The sequence below is a fragment of the Prinia subflava genome, chromosome 2, assembly GCF_021018805.1.
Source record: "Prinia subflava isolate CZ2003 ecotype Zambia chromosome 2, Cam_Psub_1.2, whole genome shotgun sequence".
Taxonomy (NCBI): domain Eukaryota; kingdom Metazoa; phylum Chordata; class Aves; order Passeriformes; family Cisticolidae; genus Prinia; species Prinia subflava.
Genome location: NC_086248.1, coordinates 110,455,091 through 110,473,824, shown reverse-complemented (window position 1 = coordinate 110,473,824; position 18,734 = coordinate 110,455,091). Strand labels below are relative to the sequence as shown.

Here is an 18,734-nt window from a genome sequence, read left to right as displayed (position 1 = left end):
TTCTTCTATATTTTTCCATTTGGATGGGGATTGTTCCTTCTTCTGTTGTTTTTTTGTTTTTGTTTTTTTTTTTTTGCTGTTGCTTTGGGTTTGTTTTTTTCCCCCCTTTCACTCCCAGCGAGTCCTCCAGCAGAAAGCGGGAATGAAAAGCATGAGAGAAGCAGAAGCGTATGCCCAGGGCTTTTAATTTTTCCTTTTTTTTTTTTTTTTTCCTAAAGACAAGGAAAGTTAATTCAAAATGGCTGCTGGAAGCGGCTTGGGGTTTTTATTCTTGGCTTGTCCTGAGGTTGTGTTAGCAGGACCCGCGGGCAGGCAGTGCCGAAGGGCCGGAGGGATGCCGGGCTGCCGGCTGCGGGAAGGGGCCGGGACGCTGCGGGAGGTGGCGGGGGGTGCCCGAGCCCCCTCTGTGGGTACCCCCTTCCCCATGCACGCTGCTCTGGGACTAACTATTGTCGTGTTCGGGTTTTCTTTTTGTTTTTTTTTTTTTTTTTTGGTTTTTTTTTTTTGGTTTTGTTTCGTTATGATATTTTTCCCCCCCTCTGTGTGTGTGACTATTGTATTTTCTTTCAGACACCCCCTGTTCCCTCTTTTAGCACTGATTTTTGAGAAATGTGAATTAGCTACATGCACACCCAGGGAGCCCGGGGTAGCGGGAGGCGATGTTTGCTCCTCTGAGTCTTTCAATGAAGACATAGCAGTGTTCGCCAAACAGGTCAGCAAAACCGGGTTGAAAACAGTAAAAGAAAAAAAAAAAAAAGAAGGGGAAAAAAAAGAAATTGTATCGAGAAAAACAAGTCTCTGTTGAGATAAAGATGCGCGTTTCCCCCTCCCCCCTCTCTTAGTGAAAGAGGCAAAAAAACCCCCCTCAAAAACTGAAACAAAAAAAATATCCCCCAAACCCCAAGCAAAACAAAACGTGGGAAAAAAAAAAAAGGCAAATCAGGAAATCTCGGCATTTAGTACCCCCTTAAGAAATGGATGAAGCAGAGCGGTGTGTGCCCGGCCGGGAGTTTCGCTGAGCGGCTCCCGGGAGCCGGGACGGGCTCTGCCGGGGAAGCTCCATAGGTATTTTTGAGTGTATTTGATTCACTTGCTCGAGTGTTTGGCTGATGTACTAAATCCAGCAGTCAGGGCTTTGCACGGAAGGTTACATAATGGACCCGACAGTGTAATGAAGCAAGAAATAATAACGTCTGCTTTTTCTGCTTCCATATTTCAAATCGTTTTTATTATTATTTTTTTCCCCCTTTCCTCCCCTCTCTTACATTTAGATCCGAGCAGAGAAACCCCTCTTTTCCTCTAATCCTGAACTGGATAACTTGGTAAGAGTTAACACTTCTTCCTCTCCCCACCCCCACCCTCCCTTCCCTCCCCATTTATTTATCATTTAAAAAAAAAAAAACTTCTGTGTCATCTGGAGAGGTGGTTTGGTTGTGCCAAATTGAAAATTTCTCACGTGGATTTTTAAAAATGATAATTGTTGCGACGATGATTTTTATATTCACGAGTAAATATGGTGTGGTAATTGCTTGGAAGTAAAAAATCCCATAAGGAGATACATAAAGGAAAAGCCCATCCAAAGAGGAGCTGCCTGCCCAAGAGGAGCGTGGATTTATCCCCTCCACGCACCTTTTAAGCAGCTCGATGGGAAACACAGAGGATTACAATGGCTGGAGATGCACCAGTGGCAAATTCGCTGAAAATGAGGTCGTTTCTCTCTTTCTCTCCTTCCCCCGTTAAGGATAAATATTTTGCCTCCACTGTAGGAGTCCTGCTCCCGCTTTCACAAAGCGAGGAGCCAGTGATGGTGTTTAGAGGGTTGTTGTTTTGGGTTTTTTTTTTTTGTTTTTTTTTTAAAGAAATGTTTATGATCCGTATAATTCAGTTGCTTCGTTGCAATTGGGGTGGTTTTTTTTTTTTGTTAACTCTAGATCGCTTCTCGTTAAACAGCGCACAAAGCCACCGCTATTAAGTTTTAGTGTTATTGCCATAAATCAAAACAACTTTTTATTTACTACTAGAGAAAAGTCAAGCTGCAAAGTGCAGCCGGGGTGGCTGTGGGAAATATCCCCAAATCCAGGAGTGAGATTAATGCTCATGTTGTTTGTGTCTTCGCAGATGATTCAAGCCATACAAGTATTAAGGTTTCATCTGTTGGAATTAGAGAAGGTAATTTTTGTCTCTCTCTCTCCCTCTCCCTCCCTCTCTCTCTACCTTCCCCCCTCCTCATTTCTTCCTCCTCCGTTTCAGTACTGCTGAAGTTCAGGGTTCTGGGAAATTTGCATAAATGTCTTTCTTTCTGGTAATTAGTGTCAAGACCAATCTTGGCGTCCATTTCTCTTCGCAGTTTAATTACAATTTCAGCCTCTAAAACCGAGCTCTCGAACGCCCAGGCCTTGTGTTCATTGTAATACTTTGCTGGCTTTGTATAAATAGTTGCAGTTCTGTGGTGCCGCAGATGAGACTCCAAATGGTTAGTTCAGTCAAGGCCCTGATACTGTGATTAAAAATAAATAGGTATTGTTTTTTCTTGGTGATGGTGAAGAAGAGACTTCGGTTGCAGTTAGTTGGAAGGGGGAATTTATTTTTTTTAATTTAATTTTTTTTTATTTTTGAAGAGCCATCTACAGGTCAGGCTCAGGGCGCGGATTGTCCTGTAACATTTCGCAGAGACAAAGCAGAGTTGATAGTTCTGTCTGTCTCTTGTTCCTGGGAATATTGTACACCTCCGAGCAGAAGAAAGAGATTGCAGCCTAAATGCAGGATTTTTTTGTTGGCTGTTTTAGAAATCTTAGGAGGGAGAAGGCTAATTTCTAAGCAGGCGGTGTCATCCGAGCTCACGTTCAATTGGAAGTGCGCTCTGGGTTTCCTGAGGATTTTTTACGTGTCATTGATAGCTGGCCTAGAAGAGAATTCCCTTTCTCCTAAAAATAAACATTTTGAGAGGTTTTTAAATAGTTGAAAAGTTTCTCGTGAGCCTCAGTCACTTTATCTAACCATAACTGTCAGGTTGTTCTCGCTCTACCGAAATGTGTTAAAATCTGCCCATTAATAAAGGCAGCTCAGGTACAAGCCTATCAGAGCAACTGGGGATTTCAGGGCATGGATGCCTATAATGTATTTCAGCCCAGTGCATGTGGATTTTTTTCTTTTTAATCCTTTTTTCTGTCCTCATACCCCTTTGGAAAGGGTTTATGATGAAATAACTGGATGAAATTAAATAGTTTACCTTAAATGTCACCCATGCAGGTCACCTCTCTAATGGCCACAGCTCCGGGAGCAGATGAATTTTACACGGGTGTTGAATATGTTGTAGCCTGTGAATCATCTTGTCACTGTCAATTTTCTGGGATATCTCTATTTTGCGAGAAAAGAAAGTTATTCCTAATTCTGGATGCGTCTAGAGGTCTCAGGGGGATAATTGCAGTGTGTTTCCCCTATTTAGGACTTTTGATGTCACAGGGGCAAAGGGGGCAGACTGGTTGCACTTGTCAATTTTACTTACGTATTCCTGATTATATTTTCTTCCTTTTTTTCCCCCCCTTCTCTTCTCTCTTTTTCTTTCTTTCTTTTTTTTTCCTTTTTTCCTTTTTTTTTTTTTTTTAACCTCCCTGGCAACGCAGGTACACGAATTATGTGACAATTTCTGCCACCGGTATATTAGCTGTTTGAAAGGAAAAATGCCTATCGATTTGGTCATAGACGATAGAGAGGGTGGATCAAAATCGGACAGCGAAGACATAACAAGATCAGCAAACCTAACGGATCAGGTATGATCTCGCCGGCGTCGCACACGCTAAAAAAATCTGTATGCAGATCGCTCGCCGGGTCACTACGCCTCCTTTTTATTATTTGCATATGATTAAGTCCCTTTTAGATAAATTTCCATCGAAATGAAAATTTTTGAATAATGTGGCTATTATTGCTTCATTAAGGCTTGCTCCCGGATCCGACCTGGCGAGATGAGCTTGTAAAAGCGTCGCCTGCAAACTCGACCTGTTCCTTGTCGCTTTTAATTTTTGTCTTTATTTTATTTACCCTTTCCAATGATATAAGTGCTGTCTGCGAACCGCTGGCTTCTTGGTAGCTTGGGGAAGGAAGGGCTGGGGTCGTTGACCAAAATAATAATAAAATCCGAGATAGGTGGTCCAGAGAAGACAGAGAGGGTTTGAAATCTAGCAAATGCTGGCTATTTTCTTCCCGTCTCTACGGTTCATTAGTCCGTCTTGTCAGTTTTCCTTGGCCGAACGCTTTTAGACTTGAGTGAACATTGCTTTGTGCACGCCTGCCTGCTGCAAACGCGCCCATTTTATTTTACTTAATAGAAAAAAAGAAGCGGGGGGGGGGAGAGAAAAATAAAATGGGGTTCAGGTTTTAAATTCTTTTCCATGATCTTTCAAGTTTTCAAGCCCTCTCTTTAAAAAAATAAATACAGTCAAAGCCAAAGCCAAGGCAGCAAAGCCTGGCGTGGCTGTGACGGTTGTCCAGGTTTTGTTTGGGATGGTTCAGACCTTTAATGTCGGCTGCAGCGGGGTGGGAAATGCGGGTGAGCTGAGTGGGGAGAGCTGGCTGTCCCCTCTTCCTGCCCTCCTCCTTCCACTGGGCGCACACTGGGATCCTTGCCTTTCCATGGGAGCGTTTGGGGCTAATGCAGGAGGTGCCCGGATCTAAATTAAGCTCCCGGGTGATGGCAGTGACTGAGATTTGGCTTTTGCTCGAGTTGGGTGAGACGGTGGGGTTTTCGCGGTCCGTTTGCTCGCTCTGAACCGAGGGCTAGCAGCGCTCTGCCTGGGAGAGAGGAGACCTCAGGCACACGCACAGAAAATGAATCCCTGGTTGAACCCCCCCCAGTTATTTCTTCTTTTTGATCAGCCACGTAAATACAGTGTTAGGAGTGATCTGCTCCTGACTCTGGAGGTTTCCTTTTGTTCAAGCAAGGCGCAGCCAAGCAGACAGGAGTTTCCTCAGCTGCTTTGCTGTTATCAGTGGCACTGTCAGCTGGGAGTTATTTTATAGATCATGAAGGTGCGTTGCATTGCAGTGTGGGCAGTATCTCAGATATTTTCTCCTATCTGCCAAAGGCTATCGGTTTGTGACAGGGGAGGCAGGCTTGAAGGAAGGCAGGAACTTTTAAAAAGGGGTTTATGTGACCGTAGGTAGGTTGTTTTGGAGGGATTGGTTTTTTTCCCCCCACCCAGTTCTGCTGTGCAGGGGACAAGCTTGGCAGAGCGGGTGGAGGGAGGGAGGTACCCGGGGCTGGTGAGGATGCTCCGGGGAGGTGCCGGCCCCGCGCAGCACCGCGGAGCCAGGGGAACCCTCCAGCCAGGCTCTAGCTGAGGGAAGCTCGGCTCGCTGCTGTTGAATAAAAATTGTAATCCAACAAGTCTAACTAGAAAATGGGTTTCTAAAAGCTCTGGAGTGCTGGGTACATAAAGCTATTTGAGCAAATTACAAGAATCGCTCAGGGGCACGAATGAAATCAACACTTTAATTGCCTCCAAAATGAAGATTTATACCCCATTTTCCCAACGAATCATTATTTTATTAAAGCGAAAGCTAAAGAAATGAAGCTACACTTTTGGGGTTGTCGGGGGGTCGGCGTGTTTCGGCCCCCCTTCGCGTTGCCCGGAGCGCGGGCATCGCCCCGTCCCCTCTCGGTCCCGGCACCCCCGGGCTTGGGCGAGCGCTGCCCGGGGGCGCTCGGGCTCCGCTCCGGGCACCTCCCGTCCGCACCCGCGGAGAGCGGGGCTTCGCTTTCCCCGCTGAAGGGAAAAAACCGCGCTTTTCCCCCGCCCCGTGCGGATGAACCCCGCGGAGATCGGCGTGGGTGGGTGGAGGGGTTTACCGGGGGGATGCGCGGTCCCCCTCCGGTGAAGCGCGGTGCCAAGGCCGGCCCCGGCGCGGCCGGCGCTATCGGGGCCCTAATGGTTCAATAATAAGGTGTTGAGTGCTGGTCGCCGCGGCGGCTAATTAGGATGTGAGTGCGCAGGGCGCGTTTATGGCTGCGCGGCGCTGGGATGCGCGGGCGCGCAGGGCCGGGGCGGTGGGAGCGAGGGCCCCCCCCCTTACTCTGTCTGCTTGGGAGAGTAGTAAAAGAGTAAGTATTTAAAAGCTTTTATTATGGGTTTAATTACATTTTCTTATATTGTGGTAGTAAAGGTTACAGTTAACAGGGTGTTGTTTTTTGTTGTTTTTTTTTTTTTCTCTTTTAATTTATTGGTTTCCCCTTATTTACTCTTTCTCTATAGGCCCCTCAAAGCCAGTGCCTTTAAGTCCCCCCCTCCGGTTAATAGAAAGCAATGACACTAATGCTAGATTTTGCAAAGTAAAGCCCTATAACACTAACCATTGTTCAGTGATTTAACCAGCTCAGTGGCACTAGGTCACTAAAATAGCATCCTTCTCCCACGGGCTCGACCCCGCTGCCTGCCAGGGTGAGACCTGTGGAGCTGGTGTTTACTGTCACGGCTCCACAAGCACAAGGCAGGAGTTTGGGCTTTTTGCTGGGGAGAGTTGAACTCAAAAATCATCCCGACCCCGGGACTTTAAAAAAACCTAGCTGCAGAATTGCAGTCGTCCTCAAAAGTTTCAAAATAAACCTTTTTTAATCATTAGCTTTTCAAACATTTGCATGTTTAAATTTTCAGTGTTTGTCAGAGCCCAGAAAGATTTAGAACACAGCTGTTGTGTGATGTGTCTGGGAAAACTCCCTCTGATTAAAAAAAAAAAAAATAAAAGCCCAAAGACTGCCTGTAGTCCGACAACAGAAATTCAGTTCTGTGGGTAATCCTGAACTGTTACGGTGGGGCTGTTTTCTTGAAGCAACTTCACCTTGGCACCCAGGTGCTCTAGTCCAAACTGTAAAATTCTCCTACAAGAGCGTGTCTACAAGAAAGCCTTTAGAAAATCCCTTAAGGAAAACGTGGTACAGAGTACCCACCACATCCAAATAAAGTGCGTGAGCGGCCTAAGATAGATTTTATAGGGACAAAACAGTATTTTTCTTGCTGAAAATAAACTTGTTGAGCCTGTCCACAGTAGCACTGCTTGACAAAAATTGCAATTTAATAATGGGCAAGCCAGTTGCAAATGCAGAAACTTTTAAAGGCAAATCGGCAAAGAGCCAAATTCCTCTAGGAACTATGAGGGAAATGATCAAAAAATGAACATGAAATAAGACTTCCTGCAAGAAGGTCCATAATTCAACATTATTTGACTCCACTGTCAGGGAAATTGTTGAAGGATAGTAAACCGATACTAGAGTCTCAGTCATTTTTGTTACAGTCTTAAATGTTTGCAACTGTGGCGTTTTAGATGGTCCTTCTTGGGTGATAATATATCACACATACACACACGTATATAATAAAGCAACACCTCTATTTATGTTGCAATAGATTTTATTTTAATGCGTGCAGTTGCAGAGTTGCTCTAACAAAAATGCGGATAGACAGCAGCTTTTTTTATTTTTTAAACGGAACAATTACTTAAAATGTATTCTTTACAAAGAAAGAATCATAAACTGGAATGCAATATAAAGCATAGCTGAAGGTGGTAGAGTTGTTCAGGGCATTGGCTAGTTACAACTAGACTTAACTTTCCAAATTCTCAAATACGTTAGCTATACCTTGTAGCCAATACAAAAATAATGCCTTAGGGAAAAAATTACTGAGAAATACTATTTTACTTTGGGACTTCTTCACAGGTACTTTCAAACCATGTATGGTTTTAAAGAGGAGAGCTAAGAATATTGCTGCCTTTAGGATATGTTCTCCCATATTGGAGGAACAGGCATCAAAAGAATAGATGTGGTGCGGAGGGTGCAAGGTAGAATTCATTTCTGCATAATAAAAGAGTTCCTGCAAAGTAGGACTCTGAAGAGGATCAATAAAATAATGTTTAAAAGACTCAAAATTTAATTTTCGTCCTCTGACTTCGTCACTTTGAGCCAGTAAATCCTTTTTTTTGTTTGTTTTCAAGTAGTTTTTATTATTTTTGCTGTGATGATTAGAATCTGTTACCATGCCCCAGTTTGGCAGGCTATTTATGTGAAGATAGGATACGTTAATTTCTGTTCCAGACATGTTTTCATCTGATACGCTGTGGCTGAAATTGTATTAGCAAAATAAGATTTTCTTTGCCCTCCATCTCTTTAAGCGAGTAAATACATTGTTGACTAGACATAAGATTGAATGTATTTTCTTTAATTTATGATTTCAGTTCATGAGTCCTTGGGGTTCTTTTTTGTGTTTTAATCATTCAAGAACCCGAAAGCGGCCGCCCCTACAGCTGGGTGTAAGACTTGCTGCCTTCCTGAAGTTGCACGCTCAGGCCTAATTCCCATGTAAAGTTTTCTAAACTGAAGTTAGCTCTTGTTGCAAAGGATAGTTTAATTCCCAGATTTTCTGGGAATGCTTTTTAACATCAGACCTGATAGAGCTGAGTTTAAACCCCAGTTAACCTCAGAATTGATCCTAAACATTTGCGAGTGTATCCCAAGGCATTCCTGTAAGCCAGAGCTTGCCATGTCTGCGTTAGGGACCATAGATTGTTATTTTGGGGCAACTTGGAGGCTTGGAAGTTATGAAGAAATGAGTTTTACGTTAAGTTTAACCTTTATGGCTGAGGGTTTGAGTATTTCCATGGCTGCTGGTCCGCAGGTAACAATAAAGGTAATGGGCTCTGCATGCGGAAGGGTTACTGCAGCCCCGCGTGGGCAATGTGAGACCTTAAAAAAATCAGATTATATTGCAGTCAATCAAAATGAGTAAGTGTACATCGTGCTGATAAATACTACTTTAAAAAGCACTGAAAATCCGGCACAGCTTCTTTAAATTAGGGAATCTTTCTTTTGTTTTGTTTTGCATTTTGTATGTTTGGGGTTTTTTGGTTGCGTGAGCACGCAGTTAGGATCTATGTTGTGTAATCTAAACAAGTTTAAGAAAATAAAGGGGAGAGTTGTTTCTGGTCGTTTTTGAAGGTTTCTGTAATTGTTTTCTGGAGAGGGTTGTGTGAGAGGAGGAAAAGCGGGGCTGTGCTGCAGTGGCACTTCACATCCTTGGTGTGTTACCTTCCTGTCCGCGTGCTCTGTTTCTCAGACCACGCTTTGACTTACACGGCAGATTGGGAGTAATCAGTGGTCCTATTTTTATTTTTTCCTGCCGTTGCAGCAACATTTGGAGAGGGTAGCTCTAAGAGAGCACACGTTTTGTGTTTGGTCTTCTTTGAGTGTATTTCCGCCCCTGATTAATGGCTCCCTATCTAACCCACCGCTGATACTCTGTAACGCGTCTGAAATGCAACTTGTCCGAGGTTGCTTCAGCTCTTCCTTGGCCTCCTTCGAGTTGGCCTTTTCACTTTCACTACCTTCAAAGGGCCAAAAATAAGAGATGTAACCCGGAGTATAGGTGAGAGCGGAATCCCTTCAGGCCAGTGTCCTCAGGATTCCTTTTTTTTAAATTTAAGTGAGGTCCCTGGAAAGCTTCAATCCCTCAGCGGTGGCGGTGGGGGCTTGGTCTCTCTTATCGAGAGGGCTGCTGGCACAGGGGAACCCCATGGCCCCTGAGGGCTCAACTCCTTGAGTTGCCTCACTGGTTGCTGCTGTCGTTGGTTCATTTATTTATGTTTCGGGAGTACATATCCAAGAGGCAAAGAGCGACAGGCTTATGTGAGTCGCTGCGCGTACGAAAGCAATAGCGCGGGCAGCAAGTGGTTTCTGGGGGTTATTATGTTTTGGAAAAGGGAGTTTGAGATTTGTCAGTAGATGTCTGGGGAAATGTTGAAAATTTAAGTGTTGCTGAGGTGCATTTAAAAGAAAAAAACCCCTGAGTTTGTCCTATCGGCAAAGGGTCTGTTTGCAATTTTAAAAACAAAAGAGATTTAAGAGTTATACTGCCATTTTCTTGAGAACTTCCAGGGCATACAGGAGGTAGGATGGATTTTTGCCCAAATTTGGCCTCTTCTGTTGGCAACAGGCTGGGCTGCTGAAAGTCATGGTGTCTTCTTATTTTGCAAATGGCTTTTATTTTGCAAGCATCTTCAAATCCAGGCCATTGAAGAAATGTTTCCTCCCTGCCTCTGTCAGAGGTTATACGTAAGTCATCCATGAGTTTTGGGGATCAATAAAGGGATAACTGTGAAAGGCAACGGCCCATAACACACGGGGAGTGGGATGAGTTGATCTAATGTTCCCTGCCTGGCCTCAAAACTCGATGAATTTCTGGGTTTGTCCACACAAGGACACTCAGGAGAGGTAAGACAAATTGATTGGGTGTAAAATTAAAGTGCATTAGTTAAAGTGCATGGGACCATTGTGTGGATGCTCTCATTCAGAAGTAAAGTGGCCTTAGTTCACTTTAGCCTAATCCCCTTTGGAGTAGGCCACTTTTCTTTTGAATGAGAACATCCACATTAACTTTTAGTTAATTCGTCTTTCCCGGGCGTCCTGGCGGCCTCGTGCCCGGCGCTCTGGAGAGGTTTGGCGGGCCGGGCGCTGGCTCCCCGCGAGCTTGAGGAGAGCTTTTCATCAGGCATATTTCATCTCTCAGCCTCTCCTGCTCCCTCCTCTCCTCCTGCTCCTGCAGCTCAAGAGTGGTGTCGTTTGTTAATGCCGCCCAGAAAAAAAAAAAAATATATATATATATAGATATAGATATAAAATAAAACTGGGGAGTTTTGTGGTGGCAGGGATTTGGGGAAGGATCCGGCTGAGGGGGAGAGCTGCCTGCACCCTGGCTGGCAGGGCAGTGGTTTGGGCACTGTGTTTCCCAGGTGGATTTGGCATCAGGCTGACATGCTCCCTGCATAGATAGTTTTTTCCCTGCCCAGTGGTAAGTTGTTTCTTAAAGATGGTGAAAAAATCTAGATTAAGTTTTTTTCGGCTGATGCTTCCAATAAGAAAGCCAAGATTGAATGTTAGTCTGTAGGAGAGCTAAATTACCTGGTGGAAAAGAAATAATGGTAAGATAGTTTTGGAGCCACTTTGTATTCTTGCTTGAAGTTCACTGAACCTGAGTTTGCGTTAGAGATATTTTCAGGTGTCTTCTAGAGCTTATAAGTAACCTATTTATTTACTTTTTACTGGCTCGGCCATGTGTGTATATGCTGTGCCATGTCACACGCTTGCCATTGCCCCTTTCATTCATAATAAAATTTACAAGGCTTCTTGCATTAGTAAGCAATTTGCTATTGGAGCCTTTCCTAGAAATACAGAATTCTATTTCACTGAAGTATTGTGTTTCCTCTTCAATCAGTACTGAGGTGAGCTATTTTCTCAAGGACTCTCCAGGCATCTATATGATATTCCCACTTGGGCAGATGATCTCCAAAACTGCATTACCTACTTCTTCATCCTGAAGAGCCATTGCAGTAAATTAAAATTCTCTTATTAGCATCACTGGACTTTGAATTTAGCCAGTTATTTTTATTTGCAGCTTGGCTTGCTTTTTCTTCTGTCTTTTTTCATTTGGTTGGTGGTTTTTTTTTTTAATATAAAGCAAATATGCATCAAGGCCTTCTTTGCTGAAGTAAACTAGCCAACAATAAGAGGGGTAATTCTTTATTTGCTTAAAAGAACTGCCTCTTTTAACTTCAGAAGTACTGACCCAAAGTAAAGCAACAGCTGATGCCATCACAGGCAGTGTACTGTATTCAAACAGCTGTACCAAATGCAAAGCTGAGGTATTAATTCTGCCATTCACAGTTTATTTAACTTTTTCAAGCTTCTCTCATATGGGCATGGCATCAATGCCTAATTATGCCTCCATTAAGGTTACTGGGCTCTTAATACAGAAAATTATTGTATTTAAACTCTGGAAAGCTGCATCGATGTAATGTAATATTCTTGCAGCTGGCACACGTTCAGGGAAGGCAAACTTTACCTTGTAATTTTCTTTTCCTTCATTTGGCCTTTAGGTTTTGGTCCAGTTTTGTTCCTGAGGTCAGACCGTGGCTGGTGTTTTTAACGCTGGCTTTAAACAGCTCCATTTACGTCTGTGTAGCTCTCAGTAGAAGGGAGGGTAAGAGCAGATTAAAAACGCCGTGGCTTTGTCGGGGTGCAGGGCTACAAGTGTCCGTGCAAATAGAAATGGTCCAGCCTATTGTCTCATGGGGGGTTTTGGCCTGCACTGAACCCAGGCCAGCTCTGTCAGCACAAGCAGGGTTTGATCTGTGGGCATTAATTTGTGACCCTGGCCAGTGGTGGTGCCTGTTCATTGGGATATGGGGTGTGCAGGGGAGCCCTGGCTGGGATATCAGCTGGGGTATCACCCGCTTGCTGGTGCTCAGCAGCAACCCGAGGCGTGTGCTCTCCCATGGGGGTCAGCAGCTGCTTGCTGAGATTTGGATTAATCTGGTGAGCTAAGTATTCACCATGGCCAACCCCTTGCTAGAAACCTTGGGAGGACACAAATACTGTAGACTCAGTAGGTGGCACTTTGGTTTTAGGCTTGAGCCAGTGTAGGGGACTCTCCTTCTTGGGGTGCAGTCACAGAGATACTTCGGCTCCCGAGCTCCTGCACTCACACCTGCATCATCGAGTTACCTTGAGCAGGTAGAGTTGGCCAAATTTTTTGATGAGGGGAGTGTCCCAGTGGCTTGTGATGTGCAGATTTTCTCTCGTGCACTGCTGCGCACAATATTTGTAGGGATGCTTGGCAAGAGGGCCCCAGTGCTTACATGGATGCTTGGGATGAGATGCTCATGCACAGTCTAGGCACTGTGCTCGAGCGTTCCCCCCTTTACCCCTCTCTGCCTGGAGGATTTTGCAGCTGTGTTACCCCTGGAGGCTCCCGGCCCTCCTCCCTGATGTGCAGCCAGTTTTCCTGGCGTGGCTTCCCCGCGCTCCGTCGTGCTTTCCCCGTGTCCGTGAGGCCGTAGCGGTGTTCTGTGGCACGGCACGGCCACGTAGAAAAAGCAGGGTATGTGCAGACGTGTCTTGCTACGTTAATCTAACTCCTGTGAGGGATCTCTTTCTCATTACTGTTTTCTGTAAAGACACAGCGATGGTGTGCACGTGACGGGTATGTGCAGGGAGGATTAATTTTGTTCTTAAATGCACATGTGTGCGTCGAGCCGACATTCGGCCCTCAGTGACAAGTGTTTGAGAGATCCTTTGGGTGAGAAGTGATAAAGCCATGCTGGAGGGGCAGGGGTGGGGAATGCTGCTCTGCTGACAGCATGAGGCAGGAGGGGAGACGCAGATTCTCTTCCCAGGTCTGTGGCTGAGGTTCTGGAGTCAGACGATTAGGTGAGCCGAGATTTTCTACTTCTTCTTTTCCCTTATCATCAGGTAGGGTTGATATTCTAATTTATATGTCATCTAGCGATAGCAAGGTATATATAGAAGATATTTAAGAATAAGCCATGATATGTTATAGTAATTATTTCAGTCTGTGGATAATTTGAAGAAAATGTTGCCAAGAAAGCAAAATGTTTCTGTTTGGTGTCATAGGAGAGCACTGTGCTGAGTTGGAAGGCTGATGGTAAACATTGCTTTTGGTGGCTTTGTGCTTTGGTTTCGGCCTCTTCTGCTACTTTCCACTTAATTAGGATTTTTGAGAAGTATTTAAAGGAGAAAGGGGATAAACTGAAGCGCTGGATGGAATAGGTGGCAGTGCTGTCGGTAACTTCTGCAGAAGGAGCAGAACTTTGGGGTTGACTGGAGACATTTGTGAGGTGATGGCCAGTCTGCCTGGCCTTAGGTCTGCCTGGCCTTAGGTCTGCCTGGCCCAAGGCACAGATCCTATGGGGCCATGCCATGAGCCCTCTGCTGCTACAAGCACCAAGCTCCCTGGGAGGTGCCGTGGGACCACACAGACCTCTCAGCCCGACCTTCCCGCGTGACTCTGGCAGCTGGCTGTGCTTCCAAGCCACCCCTCAATGACAGGGTGGAGGCACCAGGGAGCCACGGCCACCTCAGGCTGGCAAACCACCCCTGGAGTGGGTGGCTCGCTGGTTTCTGGCTCCTGCAGCCGGGGCTCGGTGTGTTTTGTGGCCACTGGCGTGCGGCCCGCAGAGCCGAGCCTCTGCCGCGCTGCAGATTTGGCGTGTTGTGAAATGGGAGAGAGCGGAGGGGCTGCTCCGCGGAAGGGTTTGGCCATGAGCGTTGGAAAATGTGAATCACGGGGATTCCAGTTTTAAGCCTTCTGGAGATAACGGGCAGCACGTACTGGAGTGCATGACTTACAGAGGGCCTTAGAAAACAAGGCGGTGCCCGCAAGATTGAGCAAACGCTTTGTAATCAGGAGCACATTTTCTACCCAACACGGGCTTTGCAGGTATTGCATCCATCCAGACAGAAAGGTGTAGCTGGAGCAAAGCTAATTATACTGCAATTTAATTTTGGTGTTGAACAACAATGCGAGGCGAGCAGGCTCTTGAATCGTGCGAACAATGTGCCGTAATCAGAATACGCTGACTCCGAACGGCGTCTGTTGCCAGTTAGCTAAAAAAACCATTTGATATTTGTGACACAAGCTCAGGGATTTTGCTTGTGGTGGAGCTGGGATGAAGCATGGCTGTTGCAGAGCAAGGGCTGTGCTTGTGCCTTCCCTCCCCAAGAAGCTCCAGTTGGGCCGGTGGGATGTTGGAAGTCAGACGCTGCGTTTAAGTAATGCAAAAAAATTTGCAGCAGATGCCCCCAGTGGGTTAATTTTGTCTTCCCAAGACATACCAACCCAAAAAATCTGTAAGGGGAATGCTTGGAGATGTAGGCTTTGCTGTAAGTACACCTTTGCTGTTTGTCTGAGTCCACATATTCAGGGTGAAGGGCACATCTCTCCGCAGCACTGACTCCCACTGAGGCTGCCTGTCTGGTGGGACAGAACGGAGAGGGTGGGAGAAGTTGAGGTTGAGGTCTCCCTCCTGCCCAAGTCTGTCCGGGTGGGCCAGTTTTGGGACCTCAGCCAGTCATCTGACAGCCTGTGCTGTCTCATTTGTACCTGAGCATCTGGCAGATCCCCTTCTAAATGACTTTTAACACATAAACGCAGTAAGGGGAAGGGATGGCAGGCTCTCATTTTCAGGCTAAGTGGCGAGACGTTTTTCCTGTTTACACCTTTGGAGGAATCATTACATGAAATATTGAACAGGAAACTCTTATTTGTCTCTGAAGACCTTTTTCCTGGTCTAGAAAGATGTGGAAAATTCTCCAGTCTGATTAAATTTGGTAGGAGCCAAGGAGGACCAAACAACTCAATGACTTGCACACCAGGTTTCTGGATGTAGCAGCGTTGTTTGGGGTTGACTCTGTGTATGTTTCTGCATGATATTTAAACTTTAAAAAAAAAAAAAAATCTATGTGGAGCAGTGATTTTTATCTCCTGACTGCAAAGCTGTGTTTCCTTGTGTCAGAAAAGGGCCAGGGATTAATGCTATCTAGTGATACGTCTCTTATCAAAGGGAGGAGACAGGTTTACAATGCGGGGTTGCTCTAAATAGAAAGTACTAGTCAATGTTTGTTGTGTGGGAGACAAAAACCCTGCATCACCATCAGCTGGCTCAGTTAACCTGGCTGGGCAGGCAGTGTTTACTGTTGAGCTGAGATTAAAAAAAAAAAAAAGAGGAATGAAATAAGGTCAGTCAAATTTTAAGGCCCACTGTGATTGAGGATATTGCTGTTTAGGTGTCCATCAAGGCTATCACGTGCAGCAACCTCCAATGCAAGAAACAAATCCTGAAGTCTAAGTGTCTAAAAGCTGTTTGCTTTTGTTATTGCCAGAGGTTTTTTGGGTGCCTCTAGAGCCCTTTCTCACAGAGAAGTCCATCTGCCTGTGCTGTCGCCCCTGGGAGGACTTTGGAGATGACTCCCCAAGTGCAGCAGGTTTGATTTCAGCACAGGCAGAAGGTGTTGGAGCTGTGCTGCTGACAGAATGCAGCCCGGGCTGGGGGGAGCTCTGCATAGCTGTGAACACGTGCAACCCTGTGTGCACACAAACGGGTTTTTTTAAAGTCTTGCCCCTGCAGAGTTGACAGGGCTTTGGTGCCTTCTGGAAGAGAAGAGCTGTGGTTTTTCTCCTTCCTCTTTGTCTTTGTGTCCTCCCCAGTCTGATGATCTCCATTTCATTCTCCTTTATTTTTTGTGGTTTATGTTTGCTGCTTCTAATTATTCTTTCTCCTTTGGAGAGCACTATCACCCTGTCCTTGTGCACTGGCGTTTTTCATTCATCCTGTTCAGGACTGTCAGGCCCTCTGCCTGCCATGGTCTCTTTTCCTCCATGCTTGGAGGGTGAGGAGGGAGTCAGAAGGCTGTCCTGGGTTAGAATGCCTCCACTGCCTGACCTGGGCAGGGTCAGCACTGAGGCACCACAGCAGAGCTGATGGAGAGCCCTGGTGTTGTTTGGTGGATCTTGGTTTGGAGACCTTGGACAGTGGGCAGAGTTAGCGGTCCCTTCAGGTAAAATCCTGGCCTTGTAAAAACCACTGGCTATAGTCCTGTTTATTTCCAGTTTTCTCTCCTCTCCGGTGTTCACGCTGATGCCCACTCTCATTCCTTTTATCTATTTGTCCCCCGTGTTGCATGCATAAAGACAGCTTACAGATCTTATTTTCCCTGTGCAGCTGCGAAGAGTTAGAGAAGAGTCTTACCCTCATTTGCAATAAGGGGAAACTAAAGATAGAAAGCTTACGACTTTTCTGGGGCTAGGAAGGGAATCCAGGTCAGGGCTGAGACTTCCATGCAGAGTTTTTTTTCCTGCTTTTTCAGTTTGCCAGGCCTTGCCTCCTCTAACGCTACAAAGGTTTCCATCTGTGCACAAGTTGCCCTCGCTGTTCTGCTCGGCGGCGGGCGGAGTTATCGCCTGCCTGTCATTCCCGCGACCTTATTTCCCTAGCCTTGGAACACCGATTGTTTCCCGTCTGATCCCGATCTCCGTGCGCCTCTGCTGTCGTCCTATTAAAAATAACTCACCTTTGAATCAGAGCTGATGAGGCAGGAGCTGCTGGCAGTAAAAAGCGTCTATTTTTTAGCGTTTTTTGAAGGTTCTACATGTACGGTTCATTCTGACCCCCTTGGTTTTGGTCGTTTTGGGTGTGATGACCCCTCTTGGTTTTGGCAGGCTGGGAGGTGGGATTGCTGGCTGTCAGCCTCGGTAATCCCACCAGGAGAGGTTCAGGTGGCAAAGCAATAAGTGGGTCCTCTCAGAAACTGAATTTAGTCGTGAGTCTGGATTTCATGGTCCCTGAAATCCCAGACTGGTCTAGTGGGAGGTGTCCTTGTCCACAACAAGGGGTTAGAACTAGATGATCTTTAAGGTCCCTTCCCATCCAAACCATTCTCTAATTCTATGTTTGTATAAACAACCTAGGAAATATATAGCATTACATTTTTTTGTATTATAATATATATTTTGTATTATAATATATATTATAATATATTTTTTTGTATTATATTATATTTTTAATCTTCTATATCAATTAGTATTTTTCTTCCCAATTAAGAGAAAAATCAGTAGGTTCCCTATATGCTGGATGGGGAGCAGTCCACCTGAGGATTCTTATTAGCCATTCCCTCCAGAAGTGAAGAGGGGTAAGACTTGTGGATTGCAAAGACCAGGTCTGTCTGTCATGCAGTTGTAGCTCTAGTATCCATAATCCTGTGGATTATACACCTAGGGTGTTGAGCAGCTGTATTGAATGTTTTGTCCAAGTGAGCTTGGGGACATCTGTATGGCCAGCAACCAGAAGTATAAACTATGTAAAAAAGTAAATCCTTGCTAAATAGGTGGGTTTTGTTTGTAGGAGGAGATGGATGCCGTAATTTATTGAATCAGCCCCTGCTTTTTGGTTTTTTTGCCTGTACCAAGCACAACTATTTCCTAACATGGTGGGTCACTACCCTCAACCTCACGCAGATGAAAATTTTTAAAAGGTAGGAGTTCAGAAAATCGAAAGAACATTTCAAACGTAGCACATTACTTCTTTTTCCCCCTGATGAATAGGTATTTCATTTAGAAAAAGAAAATAAGATAAAACTTCAGAACGAGAACAATAAGCCCAAATTATGCTGACAAATTGCTGGCAGCAGCTCTGTTCCTCCAGGGCAAGGGGGATGAATGATTATACCTGCAGCCAATTCTCTAGTAGCCTGGAGGAGTGAAGGTTTGTCCAACAGGTAAAGGAATTAGCTGTTCCCCATCTCCAGTTGTTACACAAACACAAATGAGCCCACAAGAGGGCTGTGCTCACAAAACTTTTGAGAAGATATATATCAAAAGATGCTGAGTACAATTTTTATCACCTGTAATAGAAAGCCATTTCTTTTATTCATGTACTTATGGCCAAGCCTTCGGTTCCTTGGCCAGAAGCTCTTCTTTCCCTTTCGTATGCTTGGTGCTGGAAAAAATCCATTTTGTTTTTTCATGTAAGCAGAAGGCAATGGTCTTTCCCATTTTGTATTAACCTGTGGTAGTTAATCAATGTTAACTAATCTAGCTGTTCTTGGATTGGAATAATTAGTGTATGTAATGATATTTATATACTATATGAAATACCCAATTTAGCCATTAACCAAATAATTTTGTGTGTAGCTTTTTTTGTTTATTAGGCCTTGATGTTTACCATGGTACAAGTCAGTAACTGCTTTGGAGGCCTCAATCAAATGTGCTCCTCCTTTTGATGGGCTTTGCTGGGGCTTGTGCTTTTCAGCCCAGCATATCCCCCAAGTGGATGAAGCACCTCATAATCGTCACAGGAGGCAATTAGTCCTTCTGGAATTGTTTAAATACACAAATTTTTGTTAT

The 18,734-nt window shown here is 45.0% G+C and overlaps 1 protein-coding gene across 6 annotated transcripts in view; it reads left to right on the top strand.

The window, feature by feature from the left end:
* Positions 1–18,734, top strand: part of MEIS1 (Meis homeobox 1) — a 108,110-nt gene that overhangs the window by 4,819 nt on the left and 84,557 nt on the right. For all 6 annotated transcript variants that reach the window (XM_063391567.1, XM_063391568.1, XM_063391566.1 and 3 more), the window contains exons 3-6: positions 571–712; positions 1,272–1,322; positions 2,119–2,169; positions 3,624–3,770. In XM_063391567.1, coding sequence (XP_063247637.1) covers positions 571–712; positions 1,272–1,322; positions 2,119–2,169; positions 3,624–3,770 — 391 coding nt within the window. The remainder of the gene's footprint in view (positions 1–570; positions 713–1,271; positions 1,323–2,118; positions 2,170–3,623; positions 3,771–18,734) is intronic.